General features: G+C 39.0%; 1 protein-coding gene across 1 annotated transcript in view; it reads right to left on the bottom strand.

Annotated features, from left to right (window-relative positions):
• The window catches only part of TLK1 (tousled like kinase 1), a 151,880-nt gene extending 130,687 nt beyond the window's left edge, over positions 1-21,193 (bottom strand). The window contains exon 1 of the mRNA XM_007446344.1: positions 20,717-21,193. Coding sequence (XP_007446406.1) covers positions 20,717-20,855 — 139 coding nt within the window. The 5' untranslated portion in view covers positions 20,856-21,193. The remainder of the gene's footprint in view (positions 1-20,716) is intronic.
• Between the last annotated feature and the right edge of the window lie 5,735 nt (positions 21,194-26,928).

The raw sequence follows: 26,928 nt of genomic DNA, 5'->3' as shown, positions 1-26,928 counted from the left end.
GGGAAAGAGGCAAAGAAAACAAGGCCAAAACCAATGAGCTCTGGTGGTCAGAGAGACTGCACATGACTTTGAGAGGGCCCAGATGTTGGATTCATCAGACAGAGTTGAAAGCAGCTATTATAAATATGTTCAAAGAACTAAAGGAAATCACGTTTCAATAATTAAAGGAAGGTATTATTACAATGTCTCATCAAGCGAGAATATCAATGAAAAATAGGAATTACACAAAATAATCAAATGAGAAAATATGAATACTAGTAAAGAGCATAACTGCATATTTCTTCTCTTTTCTTCCCTTAACTAATTTTAAAAGCAATTACACATACAACATGTATATAACTGTATTGCTGGGTCTATAACATAGAAAACAAAATATATTTGACAGTAACAGCACAAAGGAGATAGGTGGAAACAAACTTTATTCGAGTAAGGATATAACATCATATGGTATAAATCAAATCTACATGAGGTAACATCGACATATACACACTACAAATGTAAAATAGATAGCTAATGGGAAGCAGTTGCATGGCACAGGGAGATCAGCTCAGTGCTTTGTGACCACCTAGAGGGGTGCGATAGGGAAGGTGGGAGGGAGGCACAAGAGGAAGAGGATATGGGGATATATGTATAGCTGATTCACTTTGTTATACAGCAGAAACTAACACAACATTGTAAAGCAATTATACTCCAATAAAGATTTTTTAAAAAACCTACATGAGGAAATGAAGAGAACCAGGAATAATACATAAGGTCAGTACAAAAAGGATAAAGGGGTTTTCCTTTCTCATCTCAGTTTATTTAAAAAAGACTAGAAATCATATAAAATAATTATAACAATTTATTCTGGGGTAGCATATAGCAACATATATAACAAAAAAAGGGGAGGATAGAGTAGAGCTATATAAAGAATAAAGTTTCTATATACTGCTTGAATTAAGTTAATGTAAATCTGAAGCAGATTTTGATAAGATGTATAACGTAAACTTAGAGCCATCACTAAGAACTCAAAAAAGAATTAAAAATAACAAAAGCAATTAAAATGTTACAATAGAAAATACTCAACGCAAAAGAAAACAGTAACGTAGGTACAGAAAGATAAAAAGACATGAGACATAGAGAAAACAAAATGCAGGGCTCTCCTGATGGCGCAGTGACTGAGAGTCTGCCTGCCGATGCAGGGACACGGGTTCGTGCCCCGGTTCAGGAAGATCCCACATGCTGCGGAGCGGCTGGGCCCATGAACCATGGCTTGGGAAGATCCCACATGCCACGGAGCGGCTGGGCCCGTGAGCCATGGCTGCTGAGCCTGCACATCCGGAGCCTGTGCTCCGCGACAGGACAGGCCACAACAGTGAGAGGCCTGTGTACCGCAAAAAAAAAAAAAAAAAAATGCAAAACGGAAGACATATATCCAACCATAACAAACACATTGAATGTGAACAGACTAAGCAATATAATCAAGAGACAGAAACTGTGGGAATCGATTAAAAAAGAACAAGATCAAATTAAATACTGTCCACAAAAGACACACTTTAGATCCAAAGACACAAATAGGATAAAAATAAATGGATGGAAAAAGACCCTGCAAACAGCAACCACAGAAGAACTGAAGTGGATATACTAATATCAGCTTCTAAAATGATTTTAGAGATGAAGAGAAACATTTTATAACAAAGGGCCAATCCATCAGTAAGACATAAAAATTATAAACATATACGTACCTTATAACAGACCTTCAAAATACTTGAAACAAAGCTGACAGAAACAAAGGGAGAAAAAGGCAATTCAAAACTAGCTGGAAGATTTCAATACTCCATTTTCAATAGCAAATAGAACTAAGCAGAAAAACAACAAGGAAACAGAAAACAAACACAATAAACCAACTAGACCTAAAAGAAATCTAGAGAATGCTCCATTCGACAACAGAATACATGTTCTTCTAAGGCACACATGGAACGCTCTCCAAGTCAGACCATATGCTAGGCCACAAAACAAGAAACAACAAATTTAAAAGAAGTGAAAGCACACAAAGTATGTTCTCTGACCACAATGGAATTAAATTAGAAATCAATTACAGAAGAAAATTTGGGAAATTCACAAATATGTGGAAATTAATATACTCCTAAATTACCAATAAGTCAAAGGAAGAAATCAAAAGGAAAATTAGAAAATGCTTGAATAAAAACAAAAACACAACATATCAGAACTTACGGGACGGAACTTGCACAAGCCCCTTAGATAGCCTCATCCACCAGAGGGCACACAGCAGAAGCAAAAAGAACTTCAATTCTGCAGCCTGTGGAACAAAAACCGCACTCATAGAAAGACAGACAAGATGAAAAGGCAGAGAGCTATGTACCAGATGAAGGAAGAAGATAAAACCCCAGAAAAACAACTAAATGAAGTGGAGATAGGCAACCTTCCGGAAAAAGAATTCAGAATAATGATAGTGAAGATGATCCAGGACGTCAGAAAAAGAATGGAGGCGAAGACTGAGAAGATGCAAAAAATGTTTCACAAAGATCTAGAAGAATTAAAGAACAAACAAACAGAGATAAATAATACAATACACGAAATGAAAAATACACAAGGAATCAACACCACAATAACTGAGGCAGAAAAACGGATAAGTGACCTGGAAGACAGAATGGTGGAATTCACTGCTGCGGAACAGAAGAAAAAAGAATAAAAAGAAATGAAGACAGCCTAAGAGACCTCTGGGGCAACATTAAACTCAACAACATTCGCATTATAGGGGCCCCAGAGGAGAAGAGAGAGAGAAAGGACCAGAGAAAATATCTGAAGAGATTATACTCGAAAAGTTCCCTAACATAGGAAAGGAAATAGCCACCCAAGTCCAGGAAGTGGAGCGAGTCCCATACAGGATAAACCCAAGGAGAATCACACCTAGACACAAAGTAATCAAATTGGCAAAAATTAAAGACAAAGAAAAATTACTGAAAGCAACAACGGAAAAACAACAAATAACACACAAGGGAACTCCCATAAGGTTAACAGCTGGTTTCTCAGCAGAAATTCTACAAGCCAGAAGGGAGTGGCATGATATACTTAAAGTGATGAAAGGGAAAAAACTACAACCAAGATTACTCTACCCAGCAAGGATCTCATTCAGATTTGACAGAGAAATCGAAAGCTTTACAGACAAGCAAAACGTAAGAGAATTCAGCACCACCAAACCAGCTCTACGACAAATGCTAAAGGAACTTCTCTAAGTGGGAAACACAAGAGAAGAAAAGGGCCTACGAAAACAAACCCAAAACAATAAATGGTCATAGGAACATACATATCAATAATTACCTTAAATGTGAATGGATTAAATGCTCCAACCAAAAGACACAGGCTTGCTGAATGGATATAAAAACAAGACCCATATATATGCTGTCTACAAGAGACCTACTTCAGACCTAAGGACACACAGATACTGAAAGTGAGGGGATGGAAAAATATACTCCATGCAAATGGAAATCAAAAGAAAGATGGAATAGCAATACACATATCAAATAGACTTTAAAATAAAGAATGTTAGAAAAGACAAGGAAGGACACTACATAATGATCAAGGGATCAATCCAAGAAGAAGATATAACAATTATAAATATATATGCATCCAACATAGGAGCACCTCAATACATAAGGCAACTGCTAACAGCTCTCAAAGAGGAAATCGACAGTAACACAATAATAGTGGGGGACTTTAATACCTCACTTACACCAATGGACAGATCATCCAAAATGAAAATTAATAAGGAAACACAAGCTTTAAATGACACGAGACCATATAGACTTAACTGATATTTATAGGACATTCCATGCAAAAACAGCAGATTACACTTTCTTCTCAAGTGCGCTTGGAACATTCTCCAGGATAGATCACATCTTGGCAAGGTCACAAATCAAGCCTCAGTAAATTTAAGAAAACTGAAATCATATCAAGCATCTTTTCTGACCAAAACGCTATGAGATTAGAAATCAATTACAGGGAAAAAAAACACAAACACATGGAGGCTAAACAATACGTTACTAAATAACCAAGAGATCACTGAAGAAATCAAAGAGGAAATCAAAAAATACCTAGAAACACATCACAATGGAAACATGACGATCCAAAACCTATGGGATGCAGCAAAAGCAGTTTTAAGAGGGAAGTTTATAGCTATAAAAATCTACCTCAAGAAACAAGAAAAATCTGAAATAAATAAATTTAACCTTACAGCTAAAGGAACTAGAGAAAGAACAAACAAAACCCAAGGACAGCAGAAGGAAAGAAATCATAAAGATCAGAGCAGAAATAAATGAAATAGAAACAAAGAAAACAGCAAAGATCTATAAAACTAAAAGCTGGTTCTCTGAGAAGATAAAATCGATAAACCATTAGCCAGACTCATCAAAAGAGGGAGAGGACTCAAATCAATAAAATTAGAAATGAAAAAGGAGAAGTTACAACAGACACCACAGAAATACAAAGCATCCTAAGAGACTACTACAAGCAACCCTATGCCAATAAAATGGACAACCTGGAAGAAATGGACAAATTCTTAGAAAGGTATAACTTTCCAACACAGAACCAGGAAGAAACAGAAAATATGAACAGACCAATCACAAGTAATGAAATTGAAACTGTGATTAAAAATCTTCCAACAGGGCTTCCCTGGTGGCACAGTAGTTGAGAGTCCGCCTGGCGATGCAGGGGACATGGGTTCATGCCCTGGTCTGGGAAGATCCCACATGCCGCGGAGCGGCTGGGCCCGTGAGCCATGGCCGCTGAGGCTGTGCGTCCGGAGCCTGTGCTCCACAACGGGAGAGGCCACAACAGTGAGAGGCCCGTGTACAGCAAAAAAAAAAAAAAAATCTTCCAACGAACAAAAGTCCACGACCAGATGGCTTCACAGGTAGGTGAATTCTATCATTTAGAGAAGAGCTAACACCCATCCTTCTCATACTCCTCCGAAAAACTGCAGAGGAAGGAACACTCCCAAACTCATTCTATGAGGCCACCATCACCCTGATACCAAAACCAGACAAAAATACTACAAAAAAAGAAAATTACAGACCAATATCACTGATGAATATAGGTGCAAAAATCCTCAACAAAATACTAGCAAACAGAATCCAACAACATATTAAAAAGAGCATACAGGACTTCCCTGGTGGCACAGTGGTTAAGAATCCGCCTGCCAATGCAGGGGACACGAGTTCGAGCCCTGGTCTGGGAAGATCCCACATGCCGCAGAGCAATTAAGCCCGTGCGTCACAACTACTGAGCCTGCGCTCTGGAGCCTGCGAGCCACAACTACTGAGGCCACGCACCACAACTGCTGAGGCCTGAGCACTTGGAGCCCGTGCTCCACAACAGGAGAAGCCACCACAATGAGAAGCCCGCGCACCACGAAGAAGAGTAGCCCCTGCTCGACACAACTAGAGAAAGCTCGCACGCAGCAACGAAGACCCAATGCAGCCAAAAATAAATAAATAAATTTAAAAAAATAAAATTAAATAAATAAAAAATAAAAATAAAAAGAGCATACACCATGATCAAGTGGGATTTATTCCAGGGATGCAAGAATTCTTCAGTATATGCAAATCAATCAATGTGATAAACCACATTAACAAACTGAAAAATAAAAACCATATCATCTTAAAAGATGCAGAAAAAGCTTTTAACAAAATTCAACACCCATTTATGATAAAAACTCTCCAGAAAGTGGGCATAGAACCTACCTCAACATAATAAAGGCCATATATGACAAACCCACAGCAAACATCATTCTCAATGGTGAAAAACTGAATGCATTTCCTCTAAGATCAGGAACAAGACAAGGATGTCCACTCTCACCACTATTATTCAACATAGTTTTGGAAGTCCTAGTCACGGCAATCAGAGAAGAAAAAGAAACAAAAGGAATCCAAATCGGAAAAGAAGAAGTGAAACTGTCACTGTTTGCAGATGACATACTATACATAGAAAATCCTAAAGATGCCACCAGAAAACTACTGGAGCTAATCAATGAATCTGGTAAAGCTTCAAGAGACAAAATTAATGCACAGAAATCTCTTGCATTCCTATACACTAATGATGAAAAATCTGAAAGAGAAATTAGGGAAACACTCCCATTTACCACTGCAACAAAAAAGAATAAAATACCTAGGAATATACCTACCTAGGGAGACAGAAGATCTGTATGCAGAAAACTATAAGACACTGATGAAAGAAGCTAAAGATGACACTAACAGATGGAGAGATAAACCATGTTCTTGGATTGGAAGAATCAATATTGTGAAAATGACTCTACTACCCAAAGCAATCTATACATTCAATGCAATCCCTATCAAATTACCAATGGCATTTTTTACAAAACTAGAACAAAAAATCTTAAAATTTGTATGGAGACACAAAAGACCCCGAATAGCCAAAGCAGTCTTGAGGGAAAAAAAGGAGCTGGAGGAATCAGACTCCCTGACTTCAGACTATACTACAAAGCTACAGTAATCAAGACAATATGGTACAGGCACAAAAACAGAAATACAGATCAACAGAACAAGATAGAAAGCCCAGAGATAAACCCACGCACCTATGGTCAACTAATCTATGACACAGGAGGCAAGGATATACAATGGAGAAAAGACAGTCTCTTCAATAAGTGGTGCTGGGAAAACTGGACAGCTACATGTAAAAGAATGAAATTAGAACACTCCCTAACACCATACACAAAAATAAACTCAAAATGGATTAGAGACCTAAATGTAAGCCCAGACACTATAAAATTCTTAGAGGAAAACATAGGAAGAACACTCTTTGACATAAATCACAGCAAGATCTTTTTTGATCCACCTCCTAGAGTAATGGAAATAAAAACAAAAATAAGCAAATGGGACCTAATGAAATTTCAAAGCTTTTGCACAGCAAAGGAAACCATAAACAAGACGAAAAGACAGCCCTCAGAATGGGAGAAAATATTTGCAAATGAATCAACGGACAAAGGATTAATCTCCAAAATATATAAACAGCTCATGCAGCTCAATATTAAAGAAACAAACAACCCAATCAAAAAATGGGCAGAAGACCTAAATAGACATTTCTCCAAAGAAGACATACAGATGGCCAAGAAACACATGAAGAGCTGCTCAACATCACTAATTATTAGAGAAATGCAAATCAAAACTACAATGAGGTATCACCTCACACCAGTTAGAATGGGCATCATCAGAAAATCTACAAACAACAAATGCTGGAGAGGGTGTGGAGAAAAGGGAATCCTCTTGCACTGTTGGTGGGAGTGAAAATTGATACAGCCACTATGGAGAACAGTATGGAGGTTCCTTAAAAAACTAAAAATAGAATTATCATATGACCCAGCAATCCCACTACTGGGCATATACCCAGAGAAAACCATAATTCAAAAAGACATATGCACCCCAATGTTCACTGCAGCACTATTTACAATAGCCAGGTCATGGAAGCAACCTAAATGCCCATCAACAGAGGAATGAATAAAGAAGATGTGGCACATATATACAATGGAATATTACTCAGCCATAAAAAGGAACGAAATTGGGTCATTTGTAGAGACGTGGATGAATCTAGAGACTGTCATACAGAGTGAATTAAGTCAGAAAGAGAATAACAAATATCGTATATTAACGCATATATGTGGAACCTAGAAAAATGGTACAGATGAACTGGTTTACAGGGCAGAAATTGAGACACAGATGTAGAGAATAAATGTATGGACACCAAGGTGGGGAAGCAGTGGGGGGTGGCGGTGGTGGTGGGATGAATTGGTAGATTGGGATTGACATGTATACACTGATGTGTATAAAATGGATGACTAATAAGAACATGCTGTATAAAAAAATAAAATTTTAAAATTCAAAAAAGATTTGTAAATATTGTTATATTTATTTATTAACCTTTGCAAATTTTTATATTGTGTGTTTTACAACTTGTGTAATATATCAGCATATATTGTAACATTTTACAAAAAAGAAAAAGAACTTACAGGGTGAATTAATTGAGTGCTTACAGGGAAATTTACAGTTGTAAATGCCCATATTAAAAAAGAGAAAACACAGGTAAACATTTTTCATGTATTGAGATACTTTTTAAATACCATAACGGAGTGGGGGAACAGGCCACAGAACTGGGGAGGGGTGTCAATAAAAAAAAAAGTACTTATCCAAAATACAAAAAGAATTTCTTCAATTAATTTTTTGTTTTTGTAAAGAGAAACAACACAAAGGAAAACTGATCAGAAGATCTGAACAGGTACTTCACAAGATATATCCAAAAGTCAATAAACTTATGAAAAAATGGTAAACCTCTGAACTCATCAGGGAAATGACAATTAAAACCACAAATAACACCTCATATCCACCAGAATATCAAAAATAAATAATATTAACAATTCCAGCTGTTGGTGAGGGTGTAGAGCAATGGGAACTCTCATATACTGTTCATGGGAATGTAAATTGTTACAACCACTTTGGGAAACTGGCAGTATCTACTAAAGGCAAACACACACATAGCCTATAACCTAGTAAATTTACTGTTAGGTATATACTCAACAGAAATTAATAGTACATGAAGAGACAGGTATAAATATGTTCATACAGCATTATTAGTCATAATAGAGAAGTGGAAACAACCCAAACATCTATCAACGGACTGCATAAATAAACTGTGGTATACGCATACAAGTAATATTATAGAGCAATGAAAGTGAATAACAGTTACAGGAATTAACAAGGATGAAACTCTAAAACATACTTGAAACAAAAGCAGCTAGAAAAAATATATATACTGCATGAGTCCGTTTATATAAAATTCAAAACAGGCATAATTAAGTCATAATAGTGATTGCTTTGGAGGGAAGGGAGAAGGTAGTGAATGACTGATGAGTGCAGGAAGAGAGCTCTGAAATGCTGCCTAGTTCTATTTCTTAACTGAGTGGTCGTTACGTACATCGATTTATAGTAATTCACTGAGCATTATTTATCGTGTGCATTTTCTGTATGTATTGATATTGTGATACAATAATGAAAGGTAAAGCACCATATAACATTAAAAAATAAAATCAACTGAATCACAGTAAAATTAGAGTACTTGAACTTTAGAGAGTAATAATTTTTTAAAGACTGGGCTTTTGATATAAATATTAAGCTCAAGTTTAATCTCACTAGCAATCAAGACATACCAACTGAAACAAAATGATAACATTTAATAGTTAAACTGGAGGAAAACTGTCTAATTCCCTTCTCTAGGGAATACTCTGTTCATACCTACTGACAGAAATACAATTTCCTTCCTTACCACTTTTCCTTTTTAAAAAACTTTCCTTCACAGCACTGGAGAGAGTTCCTCTATGATCCACAGGAGAATAGTGCTACTGTGGTTCCTGAATTTCCAGTTTCTAGTTCAGTCCCCTTGAGACCTAAATGGGTTCTAAGAGACCCTCAGCCCTATATCCTTCTAATAATAAATTTGTTTTGCTAAAATTTTTTTCTAGCAACCAAATGACCAATGAATATAACACCTTGATATACGATAGGCTACAACCACATTATATAATAATTCTGTTTATATCAGAAGTTGAAACTGGCATCACAAATTGTTTTATCTGACCCACAACGTGGTTTTGTTTTTTTAAAGTATAAATTACATGTTATGAATTGTAGTCTTCCTCACTAGACTCTGCCCAAGCTCCTAGGAGACAAGGACTATATCTTACATACCTTTGTTTACCCAGTGCTATGCTCCAGGTCCAAAAATACTTGCTGAATGAATAAACAAACTATGCCAATAAGTTTTCTATAAAACTCTAAAGCTCTGACAATTGATTCACTTCTGAGAAGCAATAACAGATTTTAAAATCCTGGTTATCCCATAGGGAAAACAATAGTGACAATACACATTAAATGACATTAAAAAATGCATGCCCTTTTGCCCAGTAAAGCAACCCTTAAAATGTAAAATAAAGAAATAAATCAAAGGAAGAAAAATTGTATGTATAATAAATACCACAATATTATATAGTGAAAAGAAATGAGACTAACAATTATGATTATCACTTGAAATCTGCCTCTGTCATACACAACCCTGCTAGAATTTTTCAACAAGCCAGGGAGACAATCTATGTATGTCAAGTGTACTCTGGTCATTAGGATCTTAATCCAGATGGTACTTGTTCCCTATTCTTGACATTGAAACAAAGAAGAAAAAAATTTTAATTCTAAAGCATCCTTGTATCTAAATATAATAGTAACAGTTAACACATACTGACTTATTAACACGCCACAAATTTCTCATTTAATTCTCACAACCTTATGAAATAGCTACTATCTTTTATCCCATCCTACAATCAAGAAAACCTAGGAATTCACTGGCAGTCCAGTGGTTAAGACTCCACGCTTCCACTGCAGGGGGCACGGATTTGATTCCTGGTCAGGGAACCAAGATCCCGAAAAGGCGCATGGCCAAAAAAAAAGCATTTAAAAAAAAAAAAAAGAAAGAAAGAAAATCTACAGATGCATGGAGAGGTTAAGTAACTTACTACAGTAAGTGGCAAAACCTAAACTGATATCCGGGTCTAACAAATATGTGCTTGTAACTACTTCTACATAATAATGCTTCTAACATAAGGTACCAATATCTAAGTATAAAAAACTAAGTATAATGCTGTCAGCTAGGTCAGAGAAGTAGGAGACACTGATAGGAAAGAGGAGTAGGGGGCCAAGAGCTTGCCGAGGACTGCCATTCATTAGCCTTTTGGGTTTGTTGTTTAAAACTATAAAATGAAAAAATTTTAAATAGTGAGAGAAATGCCCGGAGAAAATATAATAAAGCATTTGATAAACTGGATTAGATACATGTTCAGTATGAAGATCGCAACCCTTTGGTTAACTGCAAGGCACTGTGTTAATAATATTTAAGCCCAGTAATTCCTAGGATGAGGTGAACCCCGCCTGGTTCAAAAATACATGCCTATCTCATGCACTGCTGCTATATGAGTGGAACACAATTCTTCAAATAATAATTTGGCAATAGTTATCAAAAGCCTTTCATTGTTTTATACTTTTTGCCCTGATAATTCCATCACTGGGAATCCTCTTCAGGGGGTGGGGGGAGCTTTTACTCAGAGATATTATATCAATATCTATTGTAGCCAAAAAGTAAAAGTAAAAAGAAAAGAAATAACCTAAATAACTAACTATGGTAGTTAAGATGTTTTTGTTCACCATGATCCATTCCTCAGGAAAACTACCATTCACCTAATTTGTGTGACCTTCAGCGGTCCGTCAATCATGGCTTTCTGTGGATTCCCCAACTCCCTCTACCTACAGCCATAGTGGCTACCTTGCTGTACATCTCCCAGGTACCAGTGACTGGTTAAGGAACTGACAATCATTATACATCAGCATCAACCCAGAAGTGACATGTGGACATTAGGAAAAAGTTTTGTCTGTCAAGTGTGGTTGCGACTGGGCTCCAGAAGCAAGAGGCTAGAAGAACCCAGAAATGGAGTCAAAGAGGCTCAGTGACATTATCTGAGATGTTGGATCTAAGTTGTTTCCAAAGCCATTCCATCCTCCTCCACACATACAATTCCCAGTTACATGAACCAGTAAATTCCTTTTTTAACTTACCAAAGCTTGTGTTAAGTTTTTATCACAGGTAAGCAAAAGAATCATGACTAACACACTACCAAAAGAAGAATGGTTAACTAAGTAAATTAGAGTACATCCATTCAATACCCCTGTGGTTAAAATTCAGTGGAATAATGCTAACAGAATAGTATAACAGTTAAGAGCATGCACTCAGGAGCCTAGTCTGAATCCTGACTCTGCTACATATTCTCTATGTGTCCTTGGGTTAGTTAGTTAACCTCTCTGTGGCTCAATTTCCTCATCTGTAAAATAGGGATACAATAGTACCTACTTCATGACTGTTAGAAGTAAATGAGTTACTATTTACAAAGTGCCTAGAACAAGTCCTATCATTAATAAGTATATGTATCTTTTAAATAAATGAGATAAGCAAAAATATATATACAAAGTTAACTAAACCATGTAACTTCACTGATGTTTTTTAAAATCTGTGCACAGAAAAAGGAAAAACTATGTTTTTAAAAAAGCAAAAATACCCTATGTCAAAAAAAAAAAAAAAAAAATATATACAAAGTTAACTAAACCATGTAACTTCACTGATGTTTTTTAAAATCTGTGCACAGAAAAAGGAAAAACTATGTTTTTAAAAAAGCAAAAATACCCTAAAAAAAAAAAAAAAAAAAAAAAGAAACATGCCTCAGGTCTCATAAAAGATGGGATGAATCTGATTGGCCTCATACAAATCCCCCTGACCTTCTCCAGAGGCACCATATTCACCATCAGACAAGAAGCACATACATAGTGTCAAGTGTGGAATTCTGAAATCACAATGTATGACATTTAACACAATACCAGCAAATACCAGGTTAAAGTTTAATTTAAACCTAGAAGTCATTTCTCCAACTAAACTAGTTTCCAGGGAAAGGTACAAATTTATGAGCAGAACGAACTCTTAATAATCCATATAAATGAAGGAGAACAAATATTATGTCAGCCCCCCAAACCACTCATATTTGGCTTTCCACTGCATCTTTGTAGCATACAAGCATTTTAACTTAAATAGAGGTATAACCTGACTTCGTGAAATTCACAAAATTTCAAACCTAATAGCGAAGCCACATTGAGAAGATTTAAGTTTCACAACCTACCACCTATTTCAGATCTGCATCTTTCTACATCATGCTTTGAATTCCTACCAACCCTTTCAAATTCTCTCATTAGATACACTAAATAATACATGTTACCAAGGGATCTGTTTTGCATGCAATAAGGTAATTAAAGCTTTAAGTGTTTTAAAAAATACTTCTTATAAGATGAATCAGATTAAGCTTCAAGCTTCCTTTCCCTGCCATATTGAATACTAATAAAACTCAAACATCTGCCACTAAAGCGTCTCAATTTTGTTCAGAGCCTCATGCACCAGGTTAAAACCCTCCACAATAAGTGGACTATTCCTATATGGACAGTCAAAAATTCTCCATTCAAATTCTAATGTTTATTTGTTATTGCTGTGGTGAGTTTATGAGGTCAAAATATTAAGATAAATGGCATCCCAATTTAATTATTAAATATGAAAGTAAGATTTTTCATTAGTATACCTCTAACATTTTCCATGAAACGTTAAGATCTGTACAAATTGGTTTTGGATTTTTCTTCTTTTTAATCTTATCTCCACATACATACAAAACTCATGCAAAAAAATAATAATAACAAAGTTTACCAGTAAACTGAATGAGCCTAAAAGACTGACTAGTAAATTAAAATACCTTAAGGAAAAACTAAGAAATTACCCAAAACTAAATTTCCATATCTTAGGCAATATATCCCAGTGGTTAAAATGCAGACTTGATTCAAATCTCAGCCCTAACATTTACTACTCTGTATCATACTGGGCAAGTTTCTTTACTTCTCTGTGCTTTGGTTCCTCATCTGTAAAATGAGAATGATAATTGTATACACCTCACAGAGTTACGAGAATTAAATGAATTAACATGTACAAACAATAAACTTTAGCTATTATTGTTACCCATTATCACTCTCTAAAATATAACTTGCCTATGAATTACTAAAATGAGTATCTCCCTGGGTCTGAAATATGTGCATATTAAGTATATAATCACTCCGTTTAAAAAAAAAGAAGCTTTAAAAGATCTTCAACAAAACTTTTCGTTAGGTGCCACCTCTATAGAGCAGCAGTCCCCAACCTTTTGGCACCAGGGACCGGTTTTGTGGAAGACAATTTTTCCACGGACAGGGGTGGGGAATGGTTCAGGCGGTAATGCAAGCGATGGGGAGCAGCAGATGAAGCTTTGCTCACTCGATGCCACTCACCTCCTGCTATGCAGCCCGGTCCCTAACAGGTCCCTAACAGGCCGCAGACCGCAGCTGTAGCGGTCTCCCGGGGTTTGGGGACCCCTGCTCCAGAGGACATCCTACTACGCACTGAGAATATGGAAATGAACAAAACACAGTCTCTGAATTCAAGACCTTTCTGTCTAGTATGCAAAAAAATAAAACTATAACAAAAGGTAGTATGACAAAGGTGCTATGAAATAGACAATCCTACATGACACTAAGGAGCAGAGGCATCTAACTCGGGGAGAAACACCCCAGAAATAATTTCTGAGGAACAATCACCTAGTTACTTCACTTCAGGGCACCACATTATTATTTATGTAATTTACACAGCTTTTAATATATTCATAACAGTATTTTAGAATATAGATCATTAAAAAGACAAGATCACCTAGCATACTACTGCTTACCATGCTCATAAATAAACTTAAAAATCTTCTGGTAATAATGAAGATGAGTATCTTCTCTTAATAAATTATAACGTAACCTTGAAAAGGTCACATTGCTTCTTCAAGAAACACTTCTTTCACCAATAAATAAAAGCTACAGCTAAAGCTTCCTCCAGTAAATTATAATTAGTGCTAATGTCAAACGAATAATATTTTTGAGCTGTTAGAGAACTCTGAAGGCTTCGAATTCAACTCCCTCATTTTACAGATGAAAAGGAGCCACAAAGTATAATGGAGAAAGCACTAAGCTGAAAGTCAGAAAACTGAATCTTGGTCCCACCTCTCCTACAGTAAAAGCCTGGGCAAATTATCTAAGTTTCCTCATCTGTAAAATGAGAGGTTTGGATTCATTTGCTTCCAAGGTCCCTTTCAGCTCTGTAATTCTGATTTTATGAAACTGAAGCAGAGAGATAGGCAACTTGCCCAAAGTCACCCAACTAGTTAATGGCAAAATTGGGGCTACACTTGGATTCCAATTATCAACGCACTTTCTCTTCTCTACCATACTTCTTCTCCTACTTCACCATTCCTCTAAATTATTCTAAGATTTCTGGAAATTATTAAAGAGCATGAAAGAGTTTATTAAACTAAATGACTTAATCCTATGGCTCTTCTATAGAAAATGAGCTGTAAGTCTAAACGCAAGAAATACATGAAGTCTCAAGCTGTGTCACTTACTACACTTAAATTGACCCCAAGAAAGTTACAGGAGTTTAACCTTGACTTCCCAGCACCGAAAATCTAACCTTTCAATACATCTCACAGAAGAGATTATGTTCCATATTAAATTAAAATATGAATTGCTATAGGTAATGATAGCTATTACATGCATAATTCTCTCAATAAGATGAGAATTTAAATTCTTCACTTTATGTTCTGGTTTTATTTAATATGCATTTTTAAATTCAAGAGAGATCAATTTAAACGCTTTGCCTTCATGCATCCTTTTTTCAGACTCTCTAGCTTTAAAACCATTAGATTAAGCACATTACTTCTGAAATCACATACACAATTACAAATGAAAGATTATACAGACTGCTGACAGTTTCTCTTTCTGAACTGAAAATCAGCCCCCCACAGCATTCTAAAATTCTGTGCCCAAGTATATGACAACTCTACTAAACTGTATCGTAAGCAGCATCTGATTCCCTAAAATGTCTTCAAAGCTTATTATATTTCACAGGGAATTCATCAGGATTTCAAGACTGACAGTGTTGATTCCAGAAAATACAGAAAAATCCTCAGAAGAAAAACACAATAAAAATGCAAAAGAGTAATAAAGTCAATGATAGTTTCATGCTACTGACTTAGAGAATATTCAAAAACATTCATGGATATGTAAGTACAGTTTAAGTATATTTACGAATTTTCAAAGAATCACAGAATGTTTGCAATTTTTAACTGGATGGGACCTTAAGTCACTTAATCTAATAGCACACAAAATAAGAATCTACAGAATTTATCGCTAGCTCCCCCAAAAAAGTCTCCGTAGTTTGCTTTAAATTCTTTAAAGCAGTTATTTCATTGCTGGCCAAGTCTAGTAGTTTTACACTTTTTACATTCTTGTCAAAAAATTATACTGAATTCATTCTGTGCCTTCCTAACTTTCACCTGCTGGTCCATCTTCTATAACAGCATAATGAACACATTCTCTCTTCAATTTATGTGTTTGAAATGCCTGAAAACAGCTATACTTTTTCCCACCCTTTAGTGTCTTCTTTAGTCTAAATGTATGGTCCACAGATTTCTTGTGGGTCCTGAAGACACTTCCGGGATAAAATGTACTTCCACATCACAAGTACCTTTAAAAAAACTGCCACTTGTCGAATTTTGGTGTAATATCAAAGAATAACTTCCAAAAAGACTATTAAAACAATTCTTTTGGGCTTCCCTGGTGGCGCAGTGGTCGAGAGTCTGCCTGCCGATGCAGGGGACACAGGTTCGTGCCCCGGTCCAGGAAGATCCCACATGCCGCGGAGCGGCTAGGCCTGTGAGCCATGGCAGCTAAGCCTACGCGTCCGGAGCCAGCAGTGCTCCGCAACGGGAGAGGCCACAACAGTGAGAGGCCAGCGTACCGCAAAAAAAAAAATTAATTCTTTTGCAACTACATATCTACGTGAAGTTGGATTCTCTTCACATGCCTCAATCAAAATATATCTCAACAGACTGAAAGAAGAAAATCCAGCTGTCTTCTAGTAAGCCAGAAATTAAAGTGATTTGTAAAAATATAAAACAATGCCACCAGCCTCACTGAAGCATGTTTTTGTTTTAATTTTTGGCTGCATTGGGTCTTCGCTGCTGTGCGCGGGCTTTCTCTAGTTGCAGTGCGTGGGCTTATCATTGAGTGCAGGTTCAATGCAGGCTCTCATTGAGTGCAGGCTCAGTAGTTGTGGCGCACGGGCTTAGTTGCTCTGCAGTATGTGGGATCTTCCCGGATCAGGGATCAAACCGGTGTCCCCTGAATTGGCAGGCGGATTCTTAACCACTGTGCTACCAGGGAAGTCCCCTCACTAAAGTTGTTGTTTTAGACTATTTATCTTCATTTTAAAATTTGTTAACATGTAATCAGATTGTTATTTTTAGATAAATATTTTTGAAGTTATTTCATTTCAAATATAGTAAATATCAATAGACATAACCCACATAAACAAAATCTCTTCCTCAATAATTTTTAAGGTAGTAAAGGGGTCCTGAGACAAAAAAGGCTAAAGCACAGCCTAGTTCTCAGGGGCAGATTCCCAGACTTCTAACTATCTTGGATTTCCCTCTCTCCTCTAATATGTACATATGCCTCTGTAAGGGAGGCCCCTACCACATATCTATATATTCATGAGCTAGAATCCTTAAACATACAACCCTGTCTTGCTCCAGCAGGTGACTTCAAGAAATTAAAGGGCCATCTGGTACACTTAACTGTTAACATCTCCCTACAGGTATTACTCAATCATCTGGAGTCAAATACTTTAACTCTTCTGTCTAAAGGATGCAGTCTGTAAATATGGAAACAGAGAGCAAGTTTATTTAAACTGCGATATTATCTTTTTGACCAAACTACTTTCGTTATTTACATAAAAGTAAAGCAAATTATTCATATCTGGCAAGATGAAACAGAAAAGCCAAGTCTTTTGTATAACCATTTATTTGACTCTTAGCAGTAACCCATTCAAAAGTACCTATGTATTGATATGCAAAAAAACCACCTGCTCATCTAGCCAGTACACCAGGTTCCTTGGCCTCGGCAAACAAACCTGACCTTATTTGAAAATTTAATTTCTTAACTTCCCACATCCTTATTCACAGATTAGAAGATAAAGTGGGATAGAGAATTTAGCAACAGGTTTAAAAGACCCAATGTGAAATCTAGAGCTACACTGCTGAGCACCTCTCAGAGAATTTTAAGATTGATAAAGGAAAAGCTTTGGCACTCCGAGGGAAGAAAGAAGTCTATACTATATCATATAAATTCCTAAATCTTATGAGTTAGGCTTATAGATAAGATACTTATGGAACAACTTTGAAAATAGCCCATTTTCAAAGTAAAGTATGCTTAAAAGGAGTTCTTAACATATGTAACTTTATATATGTACATATACATATGTGTGTATCTCTTTTAAGTTTAAAAATTTCTATCATATATTACATTTAATTGGCTCCATTTTTCAAGAAACAAAGTCTAGGGCTTCCCTGGTGGCGCAGTGGTTGAGGGTCCGCCTGCCGATGCAGGGGACACAGGTTCGTGCCCCGGTCCGGGAGGATCCCACATGCCGCGGAGCAGCTGGGCCCGTGAGCCATAGCCGCCGAGCCTGCGCGTCCGGAGCCTGTGCTCCGCGACAGGAGAGGCCTCAGCAGTGAGAGACCCGCGTACCAAAAAAAAAAAAAAAAAAAGAAGAAAGAAACAAAGTTTATTCTCTCCTTGATACATATACTCAAGTTCCAATAATAGTAATGGTTCTTACTATCAGTCACCAGCAATCAAAGCTCTCAATTTACATCACTTTACACAACATACTAATGTTACTTGGAAAAGATGCAAAGCACTTGTTAAAATAAAAACTGGGATCACACTCAAAAGAAAATGTTTCCATCTTGATACCTAGGGCTTCATATATGCAATTCCTATTAGCGTTTGTGAAATCTGAAATTATAGCTTCAAGATTAATATATATAATCCTAGAGAGAATTAAGTTTTAACTTACTTCCTGGTTGGTCAAAAAAAAGCAATGTACCACTGTCACCATACAGGTACTTGGGTGTGAAGTATAACTTCCACAAAAGCATGTCCTGTTATTTCATTAGTAAATAGACACTCACTACTCAGGTTACATAAAAATCCAAACTGTTGGACAAAATTTCTGGTTATTTGGAGGGTCAAGCTAAATTATTCCAACCCCTGAAAAATTTTAAACATCAGGAAAATTGCAGAATAGTATGAAAGTTTTTTAACTAGAGTTGAAGTAACCTCAGAAACTCACAATCTAGATTTTTCAGCCCCCAAATTATTAATTACAGATGTTACAGATGAACAATTCAACACTATGCCCATACTATGCCCTCAGTATCTAGCACAGTGCTTAGCTCACAGAAATGGCTCAGCAAATATTTAAGAAATTAATGAAAAAAAGGTATAGCCTTAAAAGAGTCTTTCCCAAGACCATCTTTTACTATCACTCATTAAACTATCATTCCTAACACTATCATTAAGCATCTTAATGAAAGTATACACAAAAGTAAAAGCATGCTAAAAGCACCAACTGCTGTTTACAAAATAGATTTTAAAACATTCATTTACAAATTTTCAAATGCAAAAAGAAAAATCTCCAGGTGTACTAAATTTGAGTGAGTCAATAAATAAACTTTTATCTTCTAATAATCAGAACTCAGGGTTGGGGTTGAGATGGAAAGGGGAAATGTCATATCAATGTATTCAGCATGCTTAATGGATGCCATAAATCAAACCTTCCCCTGAATTTTCCAGAGCAAATTCATACCAATCTTTGAGCCTATTGTCACTTTCACACATGCTCACAGGAACAAAATGACAAAGAATGCTGTGCCTGAACCACTGGATTCAGGGCACAAACCACTTGACTAACAAATGTCAAGGCTCTGAGTCGTAAATATTGACAGATATTTTCAAGATAAATTAATCCCACCGACTCCTGCAATAAATCAAAGCTCCTGGTATCTTTAAAGGATTCACTAGACTACTGGACTTCCAGACGTTTTTTCTGAAAATGTGGCTACAATCTCCCTGTGTGACACAACCGGCGGTGAACAACCCATTTACCAATTGCTGATGAATACCGCTAAACGTTTTCCAGACAAAAGAGCGTTAAACGTGATTCTACGCACATTTATTCTTCCCCCATAATTCTCCCAAATTTCATTTTATGTCGTATACTTAAAGTTAAATACAGCAAGTTGAAATTTTAGTCAAAAGCACTCCGATGTCTTACTAGCTGTGTAACTGCTACATCTGGTGGCAGCACACTTGCATGCAAGAAGCCAGAAAACTTAGAAAACAATTGTAACCGATCTGGTGCGTGTTTGCAGTAACCTTTACGCAGATATTTCCCACAAAACCCACGACCCTGTCAAAGAACAGTAGCCTACTTGCAGTAGAGAGAGAACGCACAAACACGCAGGAGATGATGGCGAAGCAAAGTTGCAACCATCTGGAGGGATGGTTTTAAAAGCCTGCCCACGAATCAGTCTGTCGTTTAAACTGCTCTAGGGGGCCAGGCAAGGGATCAAAGTCGGCTTTGATAATTTCAGAGGCTCCCCCCAAAGGGCAGAGACCCTGCAAACGAGAGGCATCCTCCAGGTCCTGGGCAGCAAAGCTCGCAGAGCGGGGACCGCCTCTAGGGGAGGAGTGCGCGAGGGAAGGGGAGGGGGCTCGAGGATGAATGCTTCACCAAGAGGGAAAATCCACCAGAGACCCGAGGCCAGGAGGTTAAGAGTACTGAGTGTACTAGCAAATGGAGCAGAAAGGGGCTCGCGTCCGGGGTCAGGCTTCCCATCCCAGCAGGACTGGCTCTTAAGAAGCCCAGGCGAGTCTGTGCGCCGCGCCTCGCTCCGGCCCCTCCAGCGCGCACCCCCTCGTCGGTCTTCTCAGCCACCCGCGAACCACCACCCACACACGGAGCACTACCTCCCCGGAGCCGGGAGGCCTCGAGTCCACCTCGCCCCCTCCCCCACCCCGGGGTCGGAGGAAGGAGACGCGGGGTCGCGGGGACCGCGGCGCAGGAGGGGAGACCCGCGAGCGGGCGCGGGCGCGACGGCGCTTACCTTCCCTGGGCCTCCCGGATGGCGGCGTGTGATTCAGCAGGGACCTGGCCGCCGTCGCCGAGCCCGGGGTTGGAGACGTGGAGAGCTGGGACCAAGATGGCGGCCCCTCCAAACTTCCACTGCTACTTTGGACACTCATCAAGCTACTTTCTGGGAACCCGACTCCCCCCCTGCGACGGCAGCGGCGGCAACGGCAACAGCACCGGCACCCGCCTCCGTCATGGCGGGGGCCGCGCTGAGGGCGAGCGAGAGAGCGAGGGCAGGGAGGGGAGATTCAAGGGGATGGGGGAGGAAACCGAGAAGGGGGGAGGTGAGGAGGGTAGAGGTGAGGGGAGGAGAGGGGACGGGGAGGAGGAAAAGGGGGAGAAGTGAGGGAGCCGGCGGGCGCGCCGGGGAGGAGGCAGAGGGAAGGAGCTTGGCGGCGGAGGTGTCGAGGGGGCGCCCGCTGGGGCCGGGGTCGGAGAGCGGGCGGCCAGCCCTGCAAGGCAGGGTGGGAATGCGGGCAGGTGTTCCCCATGGGCCGTCGGGGGGGATTCACACTCTTCTGTGAAGTCCATCCACCTACACCTTCAGACAGCGGGGAGGGCAGAGGAGGAGCCATTGATAACAGCACAGATAGGGGGCCAGCCGGTCAACTCTCAGCCTCTCCAGGCATAAGGCAAGAGAACCATCCCCCTCATAAAGCTGCTGCAGAAGCAGGGCTGGCATGCGGTGGGCTGGGTCGTTTTGTTGATGCCCTGATTTTTGCACTGGATGGGGGGGGGCGGGGGCGGGGGGGCTGGAGAGGGAGCGAGCGCGCGAGGGAGGAGACGCGGGCGCCGGGCGCTGCTGGCTCACCAGCGGATAGCAGCGCTGCGCGGGAGCCCGGCCGACCGACTGGCGTGCGCGGGGGTGGCCTCCCCGAGCCGGCCGGAGGGAGGCGCACCCCGCACGCGCCCCCACCGCGCAGCACTAGCTCCCGCGCCCGATCCGCTGCCACCTGACTCCCCCTCTCTCTCTCGCGGAAGCGCGCCTGGCTTCCGACCCACACCCAGCATGGAGAGAAATGCTTCTGCTCTCGCTGGGCTGTCGTTTCTCAGGAGTTCGATGTGATCATTTTTCAAAATGGAACTGAAAAGTTGAGAGTTGCGTCTTTCTTGCCCCTCTGTACTGTGCAAAAAAAACGGTGTGCCTCTCCCCGCCTACAGAATGGGAGTTATTATCGAATAAAAGAGCTAAGAAAATAAGTTGGGGGGGGGAATGGAAATAAAACTTTATGAATGTTTTCCAAAAAAGAAAATCTTTACCGGTGTTCTGCACTGTATGTGTGGTCTAGCAGTTCTTTGTTTTAAAACAGTAGGTGGGAAATCTAAGAAAATTTTGATCACCGAATTCACATATTTAGGGAAACTATCCAGGGTTCATGTTGTAGAAGAGGGCATGGTTTCTAGAAAGTTCCACGGCAGCTGCTGAGCCCTGACTACAAAATCCTAAAGCAAATTGCAGCATTTGCTGAAATTTATAGGTACAGTCTAACTTTCTACACACCCACACACGGGCAGACACATCAAGGATTGGGCATCTTGTACGTAAAGGAGCTGTCTAATAGTTCAGGAAAAATACAAGGCGATTGCTCTCTTTAAAAAACCAAATTGAATAGAACACTAAAAAGATTATGATATACAGCAACTGTACTGGCACGAGGAAATGGCATGCAGGAGGACAAAAATGTCATTTCTATTTCTTATTTTTATGACTTTGCATTTCTCATAGTAATGTTTTGTTCAGATAAACTATCATACTAGAATAGAACCTTGGTTGTCAGTTATCTCGAGGTAATTTTAGTTTTCTTATGCTTCAGATTCTTCAGTGAGCTTTTAGTAATGTTCTTCTTTTCAAACTTAAGAGGGACATCTCACAAATTAAACAATTTTATTATTTTTTTAAATTATCTATTTAAGCTGCTCCGGGTCTTAGTTGCTGCACGCGGGATCTTCACTGCAGCACGGGGCTCTTAGTTGTGGCATGCATGCAGGATCTAGTTCCCTGACCAGGGATGGAAGCCAGGGCCCTTTGCATTGGGAACACAGGAGCGTTACCCACTGGACCACCAGGGAAGTCCCCTAAACAATTTTAGCGAGATATAATAAACTACACATATTTAAACTGTACAACTTGATAAGTTTTGATGTGTATACAACCCTGAAACCATTTATAAAATCAAGATAGTGAATATGTCCATCAGCCTCCAAAATTTCCTCTACCCCTTTGTGGTTCCTCTTCCGCTACACCCCCATTCCCAAGTAACCAAAGATATGCTTTCTGTCACTTAGATTAGCTTGCATTTTCCAGAACTTTAGATAAATGGAATCGTACGGTTTGTACACTTTTGTCTGGCTTCTTTTACTCAACATAATTATTTTGAGATTCATCTACATTGTTGCATTTATCAGTAGTTCATTTCTTTTTATTGCTGAGTATTCCATTGTGTGACTATACCACACTTTGTTTATCCATTCACCTGTTGATGGACAGTTGCATTGTTTCCACTTTTTGGCTATTATGAATAATGCTAGTATGAACATTTGTGTACAAGTCTTTGTGTGGACATATGCCTTCCTTTCTCTTGGATACATATCTAGAACCTTACCATTAGATTTTTATACCAAAGCACATTAACCCTAAGGCAAAACAAGAATTTCTATATGATAGGTAATAGGCAACTGTACGCTCTTTCAGTATTTTAAAAGAGTAAGCTTAGTCAGCTGATTGTGGTGAAAAGAGCACAGGACAGGAAGTCAAGAGGCCTGGGTACTAGTCTCAGCAGGTAACAATCCTTCTCTATTCAATTTCCTCATCTATGAAAAATAGGTTAGAGTCACTAGGTGATCTCTAAAGCTCCTACCAATTCCAAGACTTTATATGGAGCTCAGCTCCTCTAGAGAGTAGTAAACAAAACCCAACCAAAGAGATTTGATAGTAGGTTATCTTCCTCCCAACCCTCCCCAGAGCCTCAGGTTACCTTTACACCAACCCCGGTTACATTTTATGCAGACTGACTCCTTTTATTTTAAATGGTAACTAGAGGATCACAGCAAATAACATAATGCAATTACTTTTGATTTATTTTTGTTACAAGTGCTGCCTTGGAAAGACAATTAAATGATTGATTCCTGCTTTCTTGTAGCTTATAAAGATAGTCAACACCGACTTATAAAGAGGCTACTGCCAGCAATAGGGAGCTACTTAAATAAACCGTGGCTTAGCCTGAAAATGGAATGTTATGCCATCACTTAAAATCATGTCTTTGAAGAATACTGAAAAGGATGATAAAATTTTCATGTATATTGTAAGAGAAAACATGGGTATGATCCCAATTTGTTTGTAAGTATGCAAAACAAATGACTGCAAGGTTGAACCCCAAAAAGTGCATGGCTAGCTTTGGGCTGTAAGACTGCATAATTATTCTTTTCTACTTTCTGCTTTGCCAAATTTTGTACAATGAATCAATATTTCTTAAGTAATTTAAGCATAAAAAGGGCCTGGGGCTTCCCTGGTGGCGCAGTGGTTGAGAGTCCGCCTGCCGATGCAGGGGACAAGGGTTCGTGCCCCGGTCCGGGAAGATCCCACATGCCGCGGAGCAGCTGGGCCCGTGAGCCATGGTCGCTGAGCCTGCGCATCCAGAGCCTGTGCTCCACAACAGGAGAGGCCACGACAGTGAGAGGCCCGCGTACCGCAAAAAAAAAAAAAAAAAAAAAGGGGGAGATCTAAGCCCTGATCTATAGGCTAGTCATAATTTACAACTATGTTTATTAGACTCTTTTCTATTTATATACTATAGTAAAAAATATTTACAAAGCATCCAATATTATAGATATAATAAATTTTTTTATACCTCTTAACATTTGATTCCTTCTAAATTTGAGGAAACAATTAATGCTTAAGTCCCTTTCCCCCAAACCAGTCAGAAATGAGCCCAGAGACTGGATGAAATGTCCTTTCTTAGTACTCCCCCATACAGGGGGCTGCTGGAGCCAGTTCATACCACCCAGAGAGCAGATTGTACAAGTCTCTCCCTCAACTCAGAGTTCAATGATGTCACATTGGTAGCTTGAAACTGGTCATGGTAAGAGTATTTACAACACCAAAGTCAGCAAAATCTACAAATCAAGGCTTCCTTACCAGCACACCACTGCTCCCACAGTACATAGATCATTGCCTTATTATCCTCCATTTCCCAGCCTTGGCTAAAAGCCTAGGGAGGGCAAGGACCTTGTCTGTCATGTTTACAGTTATAGCCCCAACATCTAGCACCTGCTTGGCATACAGCTGGTGCTGATACATATTTGTTGAGCCAATCAATTACCCACAGAGCTGGTTAGCAAGCACCTGAGCCCCCTGAGCTAATCTGCTTGAAAACAACTCTGTTGGCCATGCTAGCAGAGGAAGAAAAGGCCAAATACTCCCCCACCCCCTCACACTTTCACTTCATTGGCCAATGTTTGTGATTTGATAAAGTTCACTGACCTTCTTAGGGTTGCCAGATGAAATATAAATTTTGCAAGGGCCATACTGATACTAAAAAGTTATTTGTTGTTTATGTAAAATTCAAATGTAACTGAGCATCCTGTATTGTTATTTGCTACATCTGGCAACCCTAGCCCTTTGAACTAAGTAAAACATAGTTAATGATGTATTACCTGGCAATTCCATTCCAAATAATATATCTTAGAGTAATTCTTGTTCATGTGCACCAGGAGAAAGAACAAGCATGTCCGTAGCACTACTGTTAATAGCTGCCGAAAACTGGAAACCACCTAAATGTCCAACAACAAGAAAATAGATAAATAGAGTTATGTATATTCACACAATAGGATACTATACAACAATTAAAATGCTCACAGGCATAATGCTGATTTATAAGAACAAGTTAAAGAAGGATGAAGGCAGTTTGATTCATTTATAAAACATTCAAAACTAAATAATATAGTGTTCAGGAATATATATGTGGCAAAACTAGAAAGAAAAATGAATGAGAAGCCAAAATCAGAGTAGGTACTTCCATCAGGGAAAAGGGTGGATGTGATCATGGAGGACCCACAGGGGCTTCAAAAGCATCAATAAATGCACTACTGTTAAGTTTGGTGAGAGTGTGGAGGTATGTTTGCCTTACTCTTTTTCTTTAAACTATATATATTTATAATGTCTATATATATATATATATATATATATATATATATCATATCTGCTCTAATATGTATGAAATATTACATTAAAAATGTTTAGGAAATGGAGTGTGCTGGGCCTTTTTATTAGAATGAACTGAAATGCCCAGCCTGTCTCCTCTTGCCTGAACTCACCCCCAGATTTGATTTCCTTCTTTGTCTGAATGTATGCACACAGATCGGAGCTCTCAAGATACCTGCCCTACCATCGTGACATGTCACCTTAGTAGTCCTCTTTTTGGTACATGCTTCGACAGATGACTCCATTGCATTGGATTATGAAGAATTCTCATTTCACTGAGTGTGTTCTACCTGCCCTGCACAATTCACAAAGCCACTGCTTGAAGATCATGGTTTCCAAATCCCTGCAGAGATAGTTTCAGGGTTTTGTGCATAATAGGCTAGGTTACACTTCCTCTGCTCTCTTTAGCAGTGGAAGTGGTTTCCTTCTGGTTTGTCAACTCATTGGGGGAGGGGGGCTTGATCTATACATAACAAAAGCTGGAATTATTAGATTCTCAAAACAGATTCATTTGACCTTAGGTTAAAAATTATAATCAGCTTCAAAACAATATTACCTCCCCCAAAGAGCACTAGAGGCTGTTCTCCAAGGGCATGAGTATTATGAAATGTTTACAAAAACAAAGTGCAACAAGCAAACAGTGCTCATAGCAGATTTTAAATCAACAATGTACCCCTTAACAAAGCAGTCTACTTAGAAAAGTGATTAAGAAAACGTATAAAACCAATTGTAATCTAGTGTTCCACTTCACTCATCCTAAGTCTTACTGATTAAATTAAAATATAAATTCATGGGGCTTCCCTGGTGGCGCAGTGGTTGAGAGTCCGCCTTCCGATGCAGGGAACACGGGTTCGCACCCCGGTCCAGGAAGATCCCACATGCTGTGGAGCGGCTGGGCCTGTGAGCCATGGCTGCTGAGCCTGCGCGTCCGGAGCCTGTGCTCCACAATGGGAGAGGCCACAACAGTGAGAGGCCCGCGTACCACA

Source organism: Lipotes vexillifer, unplaced genomic scaffold (genome assembly GCF_000442215.2).
Source record: "Lipotes vexillifer unplaced genomic scaffold, Lipotes_vexillifer_v1.1 scaffold2000, whole genome shotgun sequence".
In the NCBI taxonomy this organism is placed as follows: Eukaryota; Metazoa; Chordata; class Mammalia; order Artiodactyla; family Lipotidae; genus Lipotes; species Lipotes vexillifer.
Note: the sequence above shows the minus strand (reverse complement) of the source record. Positions and strands in the feature narration are given on the sequence as shown.